This window comes from Pholis gunnellus, assembly GCF_910591455.1.
Source record: "Pholis gunnellus genome assembly, chromosome: 14".
Taxonomy (NCBI): domain Eukaryota; kingdom Metazoa; phylum Chordata; class Actinopteri; order Perciformes; family Pholidae; genus Pholis; species Pholis gunnellus.
In genome coordinates this window covers 23,886,756-23,901,543 of record NC_136541.1, presented here as the reverse complement: position 1 = coordinate 23,901,543, position 14,788 = coordinate 23,886,756, and the positions used below count along the sequence as shown (strand labels likewise).

At 40.9% G+C, this 14,788-nt stretch overlaps 1 protein-coding gene across 1 annotated transcript in view; it reads right to left on the bottom strand.

Annotated features, from left to right (window-relative positions):
• Positions 1-3,210: 3,210 nt before the first annotated feature.
• The window catches only part of LOC306706535 (cadherin-18-like), a gene marked incomplete at both ends in the record, with an annotated part of 90,945 nt that continues 79,367 nt past the window's right edge, over positions 3,211-14,788 (bottom strand). The window contains 3 exons of the mRNA XM_079173656.1: positions 3,211-3,881; positions 4,980-5,246; positions 13,778-13,892. Of these exons, the coding sequence (XP_079029782.1) occupies positions 3,211-3,881; positions 4,980-5,246; positions 13,778-13,892 (1,053 nt within the window). The remainder of the gene's footprint in view (positions 3,882-4,979; positions 5,247-13,777; positions 13,893-14,788) is intronic.

The window sequence follows — 14,788 nt, the reverse complement described above, 5'->3', positions numbered from 1 at the left end:
AGCCCTAACTATAAACCTGAGCCAGCCCAAACTATAAACCTGAGCCAGCCCAAACTATAAACCTGAGCCAGCCCTAACTATAAACCTGAGCCAGCCCAAACTATAAACCTGAGCCAGCCCAAACTATAAACCTGAGCCAGCCCTAACTATAAACCTGAGTTTAGCAGATTTTTACAGTTTACCCTGTGAAGCCTTCAAATGCTATCTTCATCCAGAACCCTAATTACATTTGTTATGATTCAATGATATTTTTACCAGCTCCACTGAGCCAACGTTTTGAGGTCACTGTTGTTTTCAAAGACAGTAAGCTTTGTACATCAAAACACCTAATCATTTCTTGAATACATAAGCAGCACAAGTATAGGGATGGTGTTTATGTTTTGTTTTGTGATGCTTGAGCTTTTGAATATAGGATTTTGTGTTTTTTTCCATCATTTTCCTCGCTCTTAAGAATAGGCAGCCAAAGCATTGTCTCTTAAACATGAAAAAAAGAACATGCAGCCAAATTAATGATGCTTTACAAGCACCAACATATCATGTTGAAGGGCTGGATGTGTCCATGTTAAATAGCTAAGCTAATTCAAAATAACAACCCTGCCATAGAGGCTGTATAAAACATTGGACAAGCTTTACAAAACACTTTAGTGGTGATTTATCTATGTCCCTTATTGGACTTCAAGGAATGAGCTATGTTGGGACACCAACAGGCAAACGGTACCTGGCTCAGATTTACAAATCCCTCAGTGGCTGCAAAAGCTGCACAGCGAGACCAATATGACACTTTAAATACTGCTGTGGCCCCAACTAAAAACTTTTTAAGCTTTTTGTGTGAGGCATTTATTTTCCTGTAATTCAGTTATACCAGTGGAAAAGAAAGAAAAAGCACAAGAGCGAGTGTTTTTCTTCTTCTTCAGAGAAAAGACATTTAACACAACACATAATGAGAATGAGCCATCTGCTGCATCAGATCTACAGAAAACAGTTTTCGAGGTTTGCACATATTAATATTAATCAAAGCACATAATCAAACTGCTTTTATCAAATCACTGATCTTTTTATTTACCGATAAAAATATACACCAGGGAAAATACGCTGCATTTCGTCCATCTTCTTGATTATTCGTCAGTCAACTTATTCATTCATTTCCACTCTGAAAAGGTACAGTACTTCCACTGATCTTAATCCACTGAAAAATGCATACTGAAATACAAATATTCAGGTGTTCACAGAAGTCAGCAAGGTTGCCAAGACAGTGAGAGAATGAAAGGGGAGGGGCACTGTTCAGGCAATCATTGGCATCGCTGTCTATTGAGGGTTTTGCATGCTGTACCAGTTATAATGCCCCTCAAGGCAAATTTTTGATATTGGGCTATTTTAATAAAATGGACTTATATTGTCAAGAGTGACTACAACAAACAAAAAAAGTGTAACTACTAGTTGTATAGTTTTATATCTTTGAATCAACTATAAGGACCAGGGCAAACAAATACTTAATAATAATGATAATCATAATATTACTTTTATACTTTGCTTAAAGAAGTATCCGAACCAATTAGGAAACCAGAATCAGTAGTTACAAACCAAAAGTTGGACAACAATATTTCTCAGCATCTGCAGAAATGTTGACACAACACACAGCCAAACAGCAGACTTGCAATGTGAACAATGGAACAAACTTGAAAACTGTGTCACACTGACTTCAATGTTGTCTCAGCCCCAGCAGTGCTATTGATTTTCTGTAGGTATGTGAACTTATGTGTTCACATATGAGGGAAAGAAAATATATAACGATATCAAAGCCTCTGTTTATTTATAGCCTGTCCCACTACCACTTACTTATTTAATTTACCTACCAAACAATATCACACAAATGACACCGGTCAGGCCCATTTCTCCTTCTCAATTGTGTATCAGACTATCATTCTTTTTACATCATTACAAAATGATCCCTAAACTCTTTCATCAGATTTAATCACAGTTGACCAAACTCCTGAAATAGTATGTCATGCTTGTTGTTGTGGCCGAGGAATTTAACTTTCATTTTGTCTTTATTTAGTTTTAAAAATGGTTGTTCTTCCAATAATCAACAAGGGCCCGTCTCAGGGTCGTCACGTTTGACTGAAATGTATAACAGAGCATTCAGCTGTGATCATTCACAGTGGATGTATGTATAGTGAGAAGAGCGGTGCACAGAGACAACTACTCTGTACACCCCCACAAAATATATCATCGGCTTGTTTAACATGGTCTCTGCAGCTAATGAAGAGAGATAAGAGAAAAAGCTGCTGACAGACCAACGCAGTTTTCAAAACAGTGGGGGAGAATTATTTGGTTGATAGTGTCAAAAGCTTTGCTTTTATTGTGGTGTACAAGTATAGTTTCAATGTATTCTGGCTTCGGTTATGGATTGTTCAGTTCCAGCAGTGGAGTTAAGTGGAAAAGGGGCAGGTTTTAGGCTCAGAGCGTGACCATGAAACAGTAGCTGACCTTCACTAATCCACATCTGGGAAGCTGATGCTTCAGAGTGCTGATGTTGCTATGTGCATGCAAACACTTAAATTCAATCATATGAATCAACCAATTATCAGGGGAGGGGCCTGTAGCTTTCTATGGCCTTTAGAACATCTGCAACTTATGCACTTTCCGCCATCAGCTTTCTCTAAATCTTTCTTTAATGATACCACATTGTATCACTTTTTGTTTTATGAATAACAAATCAAGACATTGGATGATTGGTTACGTGACCCGTGAACGCTGTGTCATCGTGCTTCAAGCCAATTTGGTATTCATCTTCAGGGTACCTGTGAAACCGTTTTGAAACGTTTCAGCAACAGTGAAGTTCAAGGCCAGAATCCTTTGGGCCAAGAAGTAGCTGTACCTTTTTTAACTAACACATCAAGCAGAGCAGAGGGAGAAAACCATATGCAAATTGACCTGTCACGTTAAAACCCTGGTCTTCCCTCAGTATTGATTTTGTCCCTCATTTCAGCAAAACACTAGGATGTGTTTGCCAAAGTCTCTCGTCAGCCTGTGTGTTCTTCTCTCCTGGTACACATAAATGGCTTTTCTTATCCTCTGATTTGATATCACATTTTTTAATTGACAGCGTTTTGCGGTAGTCATTTGGCATCTCTGCACCCAGGTTTAAAATGGCACAAGTAAAATGCAATCTGTTTCAGCAAATCTAGCCAAAGTTCCTATTAGTTATCTTTAGGTGTCAGGGTTAGATTGATCTGTAGCCAGTTGCTCCCCAACAATTCGTTCCAGTGTTTGCCTCTCTGGCTCCCAGTCTTCCAAGAAGGCATAGTTTAGTTCAGGCAGTGCCGCAGTCAGGCCCAAAGAGCTGACTGACCCGGTCAAGGACCCCTGGCCTTCAAAGGCGTATGTTTGAAGTGAGTCATACGGTGGCCCCCGTGTGTCAGAGTCTGCTTCGGCCTTCTTCTGCTGGATGATCCTCTGAATAATGCCCTGACCATCGAGCAGAAGCGAAGGCGCCGATCGGGTGATCTCTCGAGGAACGCAATCAATCACAAACCATGTAGTTTCTAGCTCTGGACTGTAGTTCCCATAATCCACCTCCTGGGTTTTACTCCTTCTTACCACCGTGATCCCCTCCTCGTCATCCTCAACCTTGTCGTCCTCGTTCTCATCCTCTTCTCCGTATGGGCTCGGTCCGTAGCCAAGGTAGGTGTAGAACTTCCTTCGATCTTCAGATGCTTGAGAATTGCGAAGTGCTGCAATATCAAAGGCCTCTGTGTCTTCCTCCCCGCCTCCCTCGTCATCGTAGGTTACCACGTTTTCTCGGATGTCCTCTTCAGAAAGAATCAAGGGCTCCTTGCTCGCTTTCTTATTTCGTAGCTGGTTGAATATCATCACTAGGGCTGGAGGTGAAAGGGAAGAAAGAAAGGATTAAGGGGAAAGAGACGTAAAATCGAAGAGTAAGAGAGACATTCAAGGAAATCCAAATAACTTTTTCACTGACATAAACTAAATGATTGAACTATCAAGTGGATTAAAAATACACATATTTCGTTATACCTAATATAACATGTATTTCCTTCATGGCAACCTTTTTTGGAGATATTTCAAGATGTCTTAGTATTCATTCTGTGTCGGAGCCAATCGATCGGCTTTCAATGTTTAGTTACTAAAAACTAATGTAGTAGTCATTGACAAAGACTGATTGAGAAATCCTTTCAACAAAAATAGTTCCACTTATAATACAAATAGAACAAAGGATTGGGGGGGGGGGGGTAGGACAAAGATATACAGTGTTTGAAATAACAAAAGGACAAAATCAGATGTATCATACATTGTGATGTCATCAGGTATTACGGAGGTGTGATCATTCACATGAGAACAATAGTTTGCATCTTTTTTCTGAATTAACCTCAAAATCTTGAGGGAAACAAGCTCCTATTTACTCAGTAGTGGAATGTAAATGACTACATTTACTCAAGTACTGTATTAAATTACAATTTTGAGGTACTTGTACTTTACTGTTTCCATTCACCGTTACACTGTTTGTTTGTTTGTTTGGTTAAATCTTTGCACTATTCTTTAGTTAGTTCATTTCATAATATTCTATTTTTATTGTATATATTGTGCATTTTTATATTTCATATTTGTTACTGTTATTTGTATTGCTTTACTTGTATCTATAAATGCTGCTGTAGCGAAAAAATGTCCCCCTGCGGGATTAATAAATGAATATCTTTCTATCTATTATATGCTACTCAATATTTCTACTCCTGTACATTTTGCAAGCCAATAAAGTTACTTGATACTTACTTGATAGTATTTCTATTTTGTGATAAATGGTAACCGTGATATTTAAAAAAATGATACATTGATATATTAATAATACACTTATGATTACATCGTGACAAAGTCAAGCAGCGTTTAAGTCCTGCTTTTGTACAGTTTTGATCTGGGGAAATTCTAGGCAAAGATCGACAAAATATCACACACACACTCACCGAGTAATATGACAATACAAAGCAATATGGCCACAAAAGCCCCAGTGCCGAGACCAGCTGAGGACAGGAAGGCCTGGGCCAGACAGACGTTGCTGTTGCGCCCCCTGCTGTTCCTCTGACACACACACACCCTGAGAGAGAGTGTAGCGGTGCTGCTGAGAGGAGGCTCCCCACCATCAGCCACCACCAGCACCAGGCTGAAGAACTCCTGGTCTCTGTCCTGGCTGAAGCCCTCCTGCCGATGAGATATTATGCTGGCAGTGTTGTCTGCGAACAGTGAGGACAGGGTGGAGGACGAGAACAGAGAAATGTAAAACAGTGTTGAAGGTGAAGAAGACAACAAAAAAGCACTTTAAGACAGAGGACCTGCATCCGTTACCGTTACCTGGACCTCAATATCACAACTCATCTGCTATCGGTCTGATGTCAATTTAGCCTGTGGGGGGCAACAGGAGATTTGTAGCCAGCAGATATACGGATAACAAATATCTGGGCCAAGACTTCCTCTCACTGTCATTCCTCTTCCCTGTCACAGGTTACAGTCCAAATAGCAACTTGAGGCAAGAGACTGGAGTTGGAGTTGAGAGACGACGTCTACGACTGATTGGTTCTGAGATTGCATTTCAGCCTCTATGCTCTCCACACAGGCCCTCATGTAATCAATGCCCGCTCAGACGTGAATGGTCAATGCTTCTCAGAATACAAACGGAATCCACAACACTTCCAATTCTAAAATCCTTGGTTTATAACCTTTTAACCTGTTCATTCAGATTACCTGAACCCTGTATCTGCCTGACTGCACACTCAATACTACTTCTGTTTGGACATTCAATGGTCATGCTGAGTCATTACTACAATTACTACAACAAAAGGGTTGAAGAACATAAATGTCTAAATGGAATGCAGCTATTCTTGAAGTTTGTTCTCCACCAAGTCCTCGTCAACATATCTGCCCCTTTAGCTGCTAAATGCTCCACTGTGTTCACCAGGTAGTCTCTAACTGTCTGTCTGCTGGTTGCTGCTGAGCCGGTAAAGAGTGGCTTTATCAGAGTCTTTCACTTAAAACAGCCTGTTAAATATAAATATATAAATAAATATATATAAATGCAATGTTAGACATGCAGTAACCTAAAACAATAAATGAGGCTAAAAAAGAAAATGGGAATTGGGGGAAATTCTCTGTCAAATTACACATCGTCTTTTGATCTATTGCTAGACTTCAGGAACAATGTGTGCAGCATTAATATCTCTGAAACACAACATGCTGTGACCTTCTGAGCATAGGTTGTCTTCGCTTGTTCCGACAGCAGTCATCTCTGCTGCTTGGAGACTCAAGGCCATGCACTTGTGTCCTGGATTACCTGACCAAGCGGATAGTGGACTCTGCAGGAACCTGGCCCCTGTATCCACTCAGAAGGATGATGTCAATGCGGTTCAATGCTGTAAATATCTGAGTGAACCTGGACGGCGAGAGTGGGGCTGGGAACATGGGCCCTGTCCAAGGAGAGCCGGCACTACTTGCTGCTGAGGCTCTGAGACTTCACTGTCTGTAACAAGATGCTGATTCTCCCGATCTTTGATGGCCAGTGCTATCTTTTATGCTGCTATGCTTTGGGGATGGGGCGTGATTGGAGGAGTTGAGCTAGACTCTCTGGAAGCAGAGATGGAGAAGAGGATGCCGTCCATGTTAGTCAGCATCCTAAACATCGTCCCCCACCTTCTCCACAACATGCTGGTAAAGAAGAGGAGCGTCTTCAGCCAATGACTTATTACCCCAACGTGTTACAGCGAGCGGCAAAGGAGATCATTCCTACTGGTGGCCACCAAACCATTGAACTCATCCCCTCTTTTTGCACTATAGACATGAGTGGACATGGAGGCAGCAGAGGCCTGGACTTGCTAAATAGACTTTCGAATTACAATTTGTTATAAAATGAATCCTATATTATAACTATTTAACCTATAACTAATACATCCATTCATTTTGCACGCCTTACTGCGATGTGCACATAAGCACATGCTTCAAAATAATACCTTCTTCTTGCTTAGTTAGTGATGTTTGTGACGTGTTTTCTGTGCTTATGTGACACTATTTCCATTCTACTTAGTTTAGTTACTTATTTTACAAAAAAGCTAAACCTAAGTAGTTTTGTCTGCTAAACATAACCGCTGCTGTTTCACGGTAACCGTTAAAAGCTAAAACTGTGTATGGTGACACGCAGAATGTCCTGAGAATGACGTGCTGTTTATACGCCTTCCCATGAGATCAGGTTGTTACAAGCAGATGGGATCAAGTGAAAGGTAAAGAAAGACGTTTTATTTCTCTGTACGGTTCTTTCTTTAAAGCTGTCAGACACAAAATCACAGCCTTTCAGTGGCAAACACAAGCACTTTTAGTAGACGTAACATTGAAGGTGAGGAGCTGCCCTGAGTGATGACATTACAGACCCCAAAAGTCACATAGACACAAAAACATGGGACAGTGGGATCCAAGCTGAATGTTACCCTTTAAGGATACATTCAGATTATTAGCTATATATTCATTAGTGTATATTAAGTATCAAGTATTTCCACAAAATCTTTTAGTTTTTTTAAGTATATGTCACAATTTTGTTGTATTTTCTGTTCTGTAAAGTTACAACCCGACATGTTAAAATGACCTCGGTTGTGTCCTTCATGGTATCTATAGCCACCGTGATATTCAAGGCATTGATTCTGGTTATCATGAAAATGATAGTTAGAAAATAATTGGAGGCAGGGGCTGAGAGAAATAGAAGCTACGCTGACAGAGATACAGCTGTTGAATATGTATGAAGAATGTATCTTTACAAAGCACTGTACATTCAAACTGCCCTGGTGACGATAAAGCATGTCAGCCAGCAGCCAGTGACATGTATATATGTGTATATATATATATATATATATACATATATATATATATATATATATGTATATATATATATATATATATACATATATATATATATATATATATATATATATACACAGTGTGTGCATGTTTCTCGATACGTGTGGACTTTGTAATGTAGTCAGGGTATGCCCACAGGACTCAGCACAGCACAGAGGAATATCTTTAGTTACATATAGTGTGCTTACTGTTGTCGTGCATGGAGCTTCTGGGTGTGCAGACACACTAATGCAAGCACACTTACACCAGCAGAGTCACAATGATCCACTGCAGAGGGAGAAGCAACACTCAAAGACTATGTCTGTTTCTTTCTGTATCAATTTAGGCTTTTTAATCTGGTCACCGGGTCCTTTATTTGCCTTTAAATTCAGTTTGAATCAAACCGCAGGGACCATTAGGTATTCCGTGGTCCAGGCTGGCCAATCAGGTGCATTCACAGCTGTGGATCATTAACCTTCAATCAGCCTTCTTCAACGGCTCAAAGAGCAAAAAAGTTTGAAACACATTTTTCTGAACTTTTCCATAATGTATGTTTATATTTTGTTCGTGGGCATCTGTTTTACATAACATGTCGGTTTCATTTGTTTTATATATGTTGGAAAGCAATTTGCAACTATAGTTGTGGAAGTGCTAAAGAAGTGTAAAGCAAAAAAAACAGGATTCATTAGTTTAATTCTGAGGGCATGTCAACATTGATGCATTACGGGCAACTGGATAAAAAATATGAGATCCCATTAAGTCTAGTCAAAGTTGCTCACTGCTTTCAGGATTCTGCTTTCTTAACCCACAACTAGAGAGCATCAAAGTGTCTTTCAGGCTGAGCCTGGCTGACTGACACACATGAAGGTTGGTGGCTACTAATCTCAGAATTCTGAGATTAGTAAATCTGTTTTTACGTCATCATTTCATTTGAGTGAAATCCCGAAATCAGAGGATCATGGCGACAGCGGTCGTGTGCCAACCAGAGCCTAGTTCTGCCCAAGTTGTTCTTGCTTCAGTGCCTGCTGATGGGGGGATGTTGAGTATGGTCAGACCTGCTCTATATCAAAAGTGTCTCGTGATAATCTTCTGTTGACATGTTCTAAATAGATTTAGTTGAATTGTTTACCATTGAAGAAGTTCTGGTCTTGGTTAAACAGGCCACATATGGACGATAGTAGCACATATCAGTATATTTAATCATCTGAGATGTTGTCATCATTGCATCCAGAAACTTGGGTCTGTTGCTAAAATGACAATATGCATCAGTTCCTCTTAAAGCAAAGATTGTTGTTTCAAGTCTTTCTCTACTGCTGTGCGTTGAGTTAGAAGCCTGCAGTGTCATTTGAATGAATCGAATTCTAATCTTGTAGTCCACTCAAAGCACTTTAACACTAAAGGCACAACTACGGGAGCAACTCGGAGTTAGGTGTCTTGCCCAAGGACACGTCGACATGTACTAGCTAAGCTGGGGATCGAACCACCGACCCGCTGATTGAAGGACGACCCCGCTCTTCCACTGAGCTACAGTTGCTCCAAAGCCTCCAAGAAAAACACCCTTGAATTTCTCTGTGTTTTTGTGGATTCAACAGGGAGGAGACGTTCAGGAGCACATGGTTGCTTAAGACTTGTTCCAATCTCTATCTAATACATTTATCACCAATCAAACAACCCTCTAGCTTGTGTGTCTGTATCACGTGCTCTAACCCACGTTTTTGTCCCAGCACATCCACTCCTACTTTGTTGGGGAACAAGCTGTTTACTGGGAGCAAGTAGAACATGTCTGTCTTCTTAGTCCCAGTCCCGGCGAGACGTCATGTTTCTGTACTGTCTCTCTACTCCGCTCCTATCTTCAGAATATGCAGCCCACATATATTTTAGTACAGTCTCTTTCCTCTATGAACAGTTTGACACTGCTCACGAGAGGGTGTCTGCAGATATTAAAGTGTACATTTGAATACCCTCTTAAGTTTCATTCTGTAGAGATGTAAGATCATTTTGGTGGCACAACATGGAGCCTTTCTATTTTTTAGAAAGTTTTAGAAACTTGAACCAACATGAGGTTAACATACATGTTGTATTCAGCTTCATGAATGTTAGATTGGCTGCGTCTAATGTGGCATCATGGTATGAATGACTGAGCACCTTTAAACTGACGGAGCAGTAGAAAGAAAGATCAGACAGAAAGAAATGCTGAAGATTCTGTACAAAGAGAGAGAATACATAGATATGACAGAATACATTTATCAACATCAGAAAAGAAAGCATGGGGTATAAGTGCAGCTGGCTTTTCAGACTTTTCAGACGGACTACGTGTGGGTCTGTCTTGTCACTCGGAATAAGTATTCGGAGTTGCCCGTGGTGACCGGTCCAACCTCAAGCAACATTCAGGAGACTACCACGTCCAAGCAGCACCAGGACAAAGGACGCAGAGAGGAATTAAATATAACCCAGCTGGGATGAAGACACCAGCCTCAACAGGGCAGAATCATCTTGAGGATGAAATAGAAGTGGACTGAGGACTGGAACCAGTGCTCTGTGGAGAGATCATGAAAAGTGAGCTGCTTGTCCTGTGGTGACTATACCAGGACAAGGTGTAAAGGAGGAACAAAATGTACAGGTGGAAGAAAAAGTAGAGGGTGGGGGTGGTTGGGTAGAGAGAGAATTCACATTCACAATTATTTAGTTTTGCATGTGTTTGTGAGTCATGTAGTGACTGCTACAGCGAAGAAATGTAGGGTCTATGACAAAACCCTGTATGAAGAGAGAGTAAGAACCGTCAAAGGTTCAATCACTCACCAAAGAGACTTACTATAGAACTGATGATCATACTGACATTGTTTATCAAGATGCTTCTTTAACTAATACATCGTCTTTCTTTACACACCATTGTTCAATGCTTGATGCTGCCAAGTGGCTCCCTCTTGATACAAGATGACAATTCATTGGTATCATTTTAGTTTCAAATGAATGAATTGTAATTATCCACGTTACTTTAAATGACTCATTGGAATGCTCTGATCAGTTTTACTCTTATCAGCAGAAAATGGTAGAAGAGCTTCTTTTACCTCCACATATTCATCTCTGTCTTCATTTAGAATGTTTTATTCCCTTATCTCACTAACGTGTTTTCAACAATGCTATCGCTGAATCTTTCCTGATTGAGGATGTAACTTTTCTTGTTTTTTTTACCCATGATCAGGCTAATGAGATGAGCTGATGAGCTCAGTGTGAGAGCTGTTGATGTTTTGTCCACTCTGTATGGCTGCATTGTTGTGTGCACTACAACAAAGGATGTGGGGATGTTGAAGAGGATAAAGTGTTTTGGTGCTGGGAGAAGGCCAAAGGACGGAAACTGAATTAGTGGACAACATATAATTGCTAAGGATTTGGAGGAGAGGTTTGCTGTCAACAGCACTATCGATTCTCCTCTGACTGAGAACTGAGGAGGAGGAATTAAGGAGCGAGAGGAAGAGAAAGAGGTGATGCACAATGGCAGGAAACAACTGAAGAAGAGAAGAGACGGAGGAGGGAAGTTAAAGAAGGAGGGGACAGAGATGAGATAGGGGGTGTCTTGCATCCTTACAGAAAGGGAGAGGTACTTTGCAATGAATAATGGAGTGAGGAGAAAGACGGTGAGAAATGACAGAGGAGGAAAGAGTGGGAAGAGAATTAAAGAGAAGTGAAAGGAGGGGTGGAGGAAGGACATTTGCGGTAAACACTGAGCTTCAACCTACTGGTTTAATTTTTAAAGCAGATATTATACTTCAAAGTCAGTTACCCATGAATGTATAATTACATAACACCATAGTAGAACCAGAGTTCAGTACTGACTGAATCAATATGATATATGAAGTCCAGCTGGCCCCAGGCCAACATCACAGCTGACCACAATCAAGGCTTAAACACCAGCAGCTCCTCCCTAAAACATCTTACGATAGAAATATCATTAGAACTCTCTCTCTCTCTCTCTCTCTCTCCACTGATAGAACGCAGCTTTTTGCATTCAGATTGATTCAAGAGATCATTAGAAAAACACTAAACAAAACAAGCAGCTGTTGAACTATTTCAAACCGGACTTGTTTAGGGCAGTAGGCTGTAATACAGTCATAGACAAAAAGAAAATCTTAACGGATTCATATTTTCCTCTAAGTTACTATTGCCTCTTTAAATACACACAACGTTATAATGTGCTTCTGATGGGAGTTGATTGTTCACTCTACAGGGTTATTGGTATTATTATGCATTGTTCAAAGGCAGGGTGGCCTGCGAGAGCCACAAGTGAGCCGCTCCGCTCACACATCGGTGGCAGGAATGGAGACGGATCGTCGGGAAGCTACCGAACAGAAACGTGACTCAGCTGAATCCAGCTGTCAGTGTTACCACACGAAGTGTGTCACCTTTCACAAACACAAGATGAACACAAAAGAAATACGTTTGGCTGTCATCTGACAATATGTATGGACCACAGTGTTGGCCATGCTGCAGTTGAACTGTTGTTAATTTAGACAAAGACATAGATATGTAAAGTAGGTTTTACACACTTGGTTTAATATCAACAGACGTTTCCTTTGACCAGCAGAGATACCTCTTTATTTCTAAGCAGTCAGCTGTTAGGTATCAGTTCATCTATATTTTATGCTGGAACTAAATATCAGTCAAAAATAAGATAATAATAATAATAAACCAAATACAACAATCAACAACAACTATGAGAAACTAGTGGTTGTGTGACATGTTTGCAGCAGTGCTAATAAAATAAATGTAGGCCAAACACTGGACAGTGTTTACCATAGGCTGACATTTACAGAATAAAGATATCTGCCGGCTATGATTGGTTGTTCCTCGTCACATGACATGCAGTGTGCGTCGATGCATTCCAAAAGTGTAATGTTTATCTCAGGGCGCAGCCGTTACACCCTGATTGGCTTTTGATATTTAGTTGAAAGTGAAGTGAAAATCGGCTGTAATATCTTACATCTTATATGTCACAAGTATTAGGATATTTGCTCAGGAACTATCAGCCAGGCTTTGTTTGCTGTGGAAGCACAAGTACACAAGGACACAAACTGCTTGTAGCATTTGGCTCACAGACTGCTGTCCAACATCCCTGTTCTCACTGTGTCTCATTACTGACATTGCTGTCAACTCTGCTCAGTCCTGTATCCGCCTCAGGCAACACCAGGAGAAACGAGGGAAACGTTGGAAGATGGAAATAACATAGGGGGGGATACCTGATCCCCCAAAAGCGAAGGAGACAAGACTTGGTGTTAATGATGCCAGCAGAATGTGTTGTACAGGTAGAAACCACAGACCCCATGCTTCATTATGATCCAGTCTTTGAGTTAACTGGAGCTCTTATATCAGACATGACATGTAGCCAGGTGGAGAAATGCAGCAATTCCCCTCAACAGCGCTGTTACCTTTGGGGTCCCACTTTGAGCACAATGCATACTGTAGAACAGTGCAGAGGCTATGCGTGTATTAAGAGGTATGGATACTGTGCTCTGCAAGATGGGCACTTTCGCTGAAAACATCTTTAGTATTCTGTGTTGCTGGGATCTTGGAGCATTGAGCTTCAGAGACTTCTGATCACAGATGAATTTCATGAAAGTATTTACTGATAAGGCTCCTCAATCTGTGTTGAGCTTACAGAGGAGCCAGTGGGGCCTAGGCTTCCCCACAGAGACCGCAGCTCCCCTGAAAGCTACATATTTGTAGATGATGGTTTTGGTTTCATACAGAAAAAGTCTGCAGTGACCCAAAGCACGAGATACAAAGTGTAGCGCTTACTTGTTTATCATTTAGCTGAAACCACAACCCTAAACCTCACCACATGCAGGACTGAGGATATACTGTATATACGTGTGTGTGCTCACTCAAGTCTTACCTCCGTTGTCCTTCACAGTAAAATTTGGAGTGGCTGGAAGCCCAGCAGGCACGTAGTAGGAAAACCGTCCATTTGCAAAGTTGTCAAGATCTGCTGCTCGGATGGTCTGAATCACCTGATGGAGAAAAACAGAGGAGATGTGAAGGAATGACAAAAAAGAAGGAAAAAAACAAAGGCTACCAAGAAATGCAGGTAAGAGATGAAGAAAGTGAACAGAAAAATGAGATACTGAAGGAAACAAAGCCGGCAAGATGATAAAGAAAGAAAGGCTGAGTACTAAGTACTTGTTTGAATTTGTCAATGTCCTCAGCCTGTGTTAGTCAGTGACAAATTGTGACCTATTGCAATTCTTACAATCCATAACACAGACTCATACGCCACAACCTTCATTAGCATTCAATCTGTTTAAGTCCCTGCTTTAATTAATGTGGTTAGCTAAATAGCTGTTAATGTTGCTGCCAACTGCAAGAAACATCATCAGTTAAAGTCAATCACTTCCCTTGTGTTTCTTTTCTGCTTAATTATGAATCTCACTCCATTTCTTGGGCAGATCTGCCCTGTGAGCTGAGGCAGAGACCATTGGTTAAGGTTAGGCATTGACCTCCAGTAGTTAACGTCAGGATAGCCCATTGGTCAGGATATACAGCAGGTCCTGAATAAATCTGGTTACCAGTACCTTAGCGAGCATGGACGCCTGGCCAATCCTAGCACTTGAATTCCACTAAATTCAGATGGAATGGAGTTTTTTCCCCTGGGCGTTGCCCTTTAAGGTGTGACCATGCCATTAGTCAGCTCATTAAAGTCGATAGACTGGCAACTTCTGTGTAGTGTTGAATGGCAAACACTATAGTAGGAGAAACATCAACATTTGGTGAGATGAGACTTCTTACCAAAACAAATTCAATGTAATGTTTTCCAACCAAGGACAAATGAAAAGGACATGCAGTGCAAACTAATGGCAGCTGCGATCCCAGCGCCTCCTGTCTGCATGTCGTAGAGGCGAGACATCAT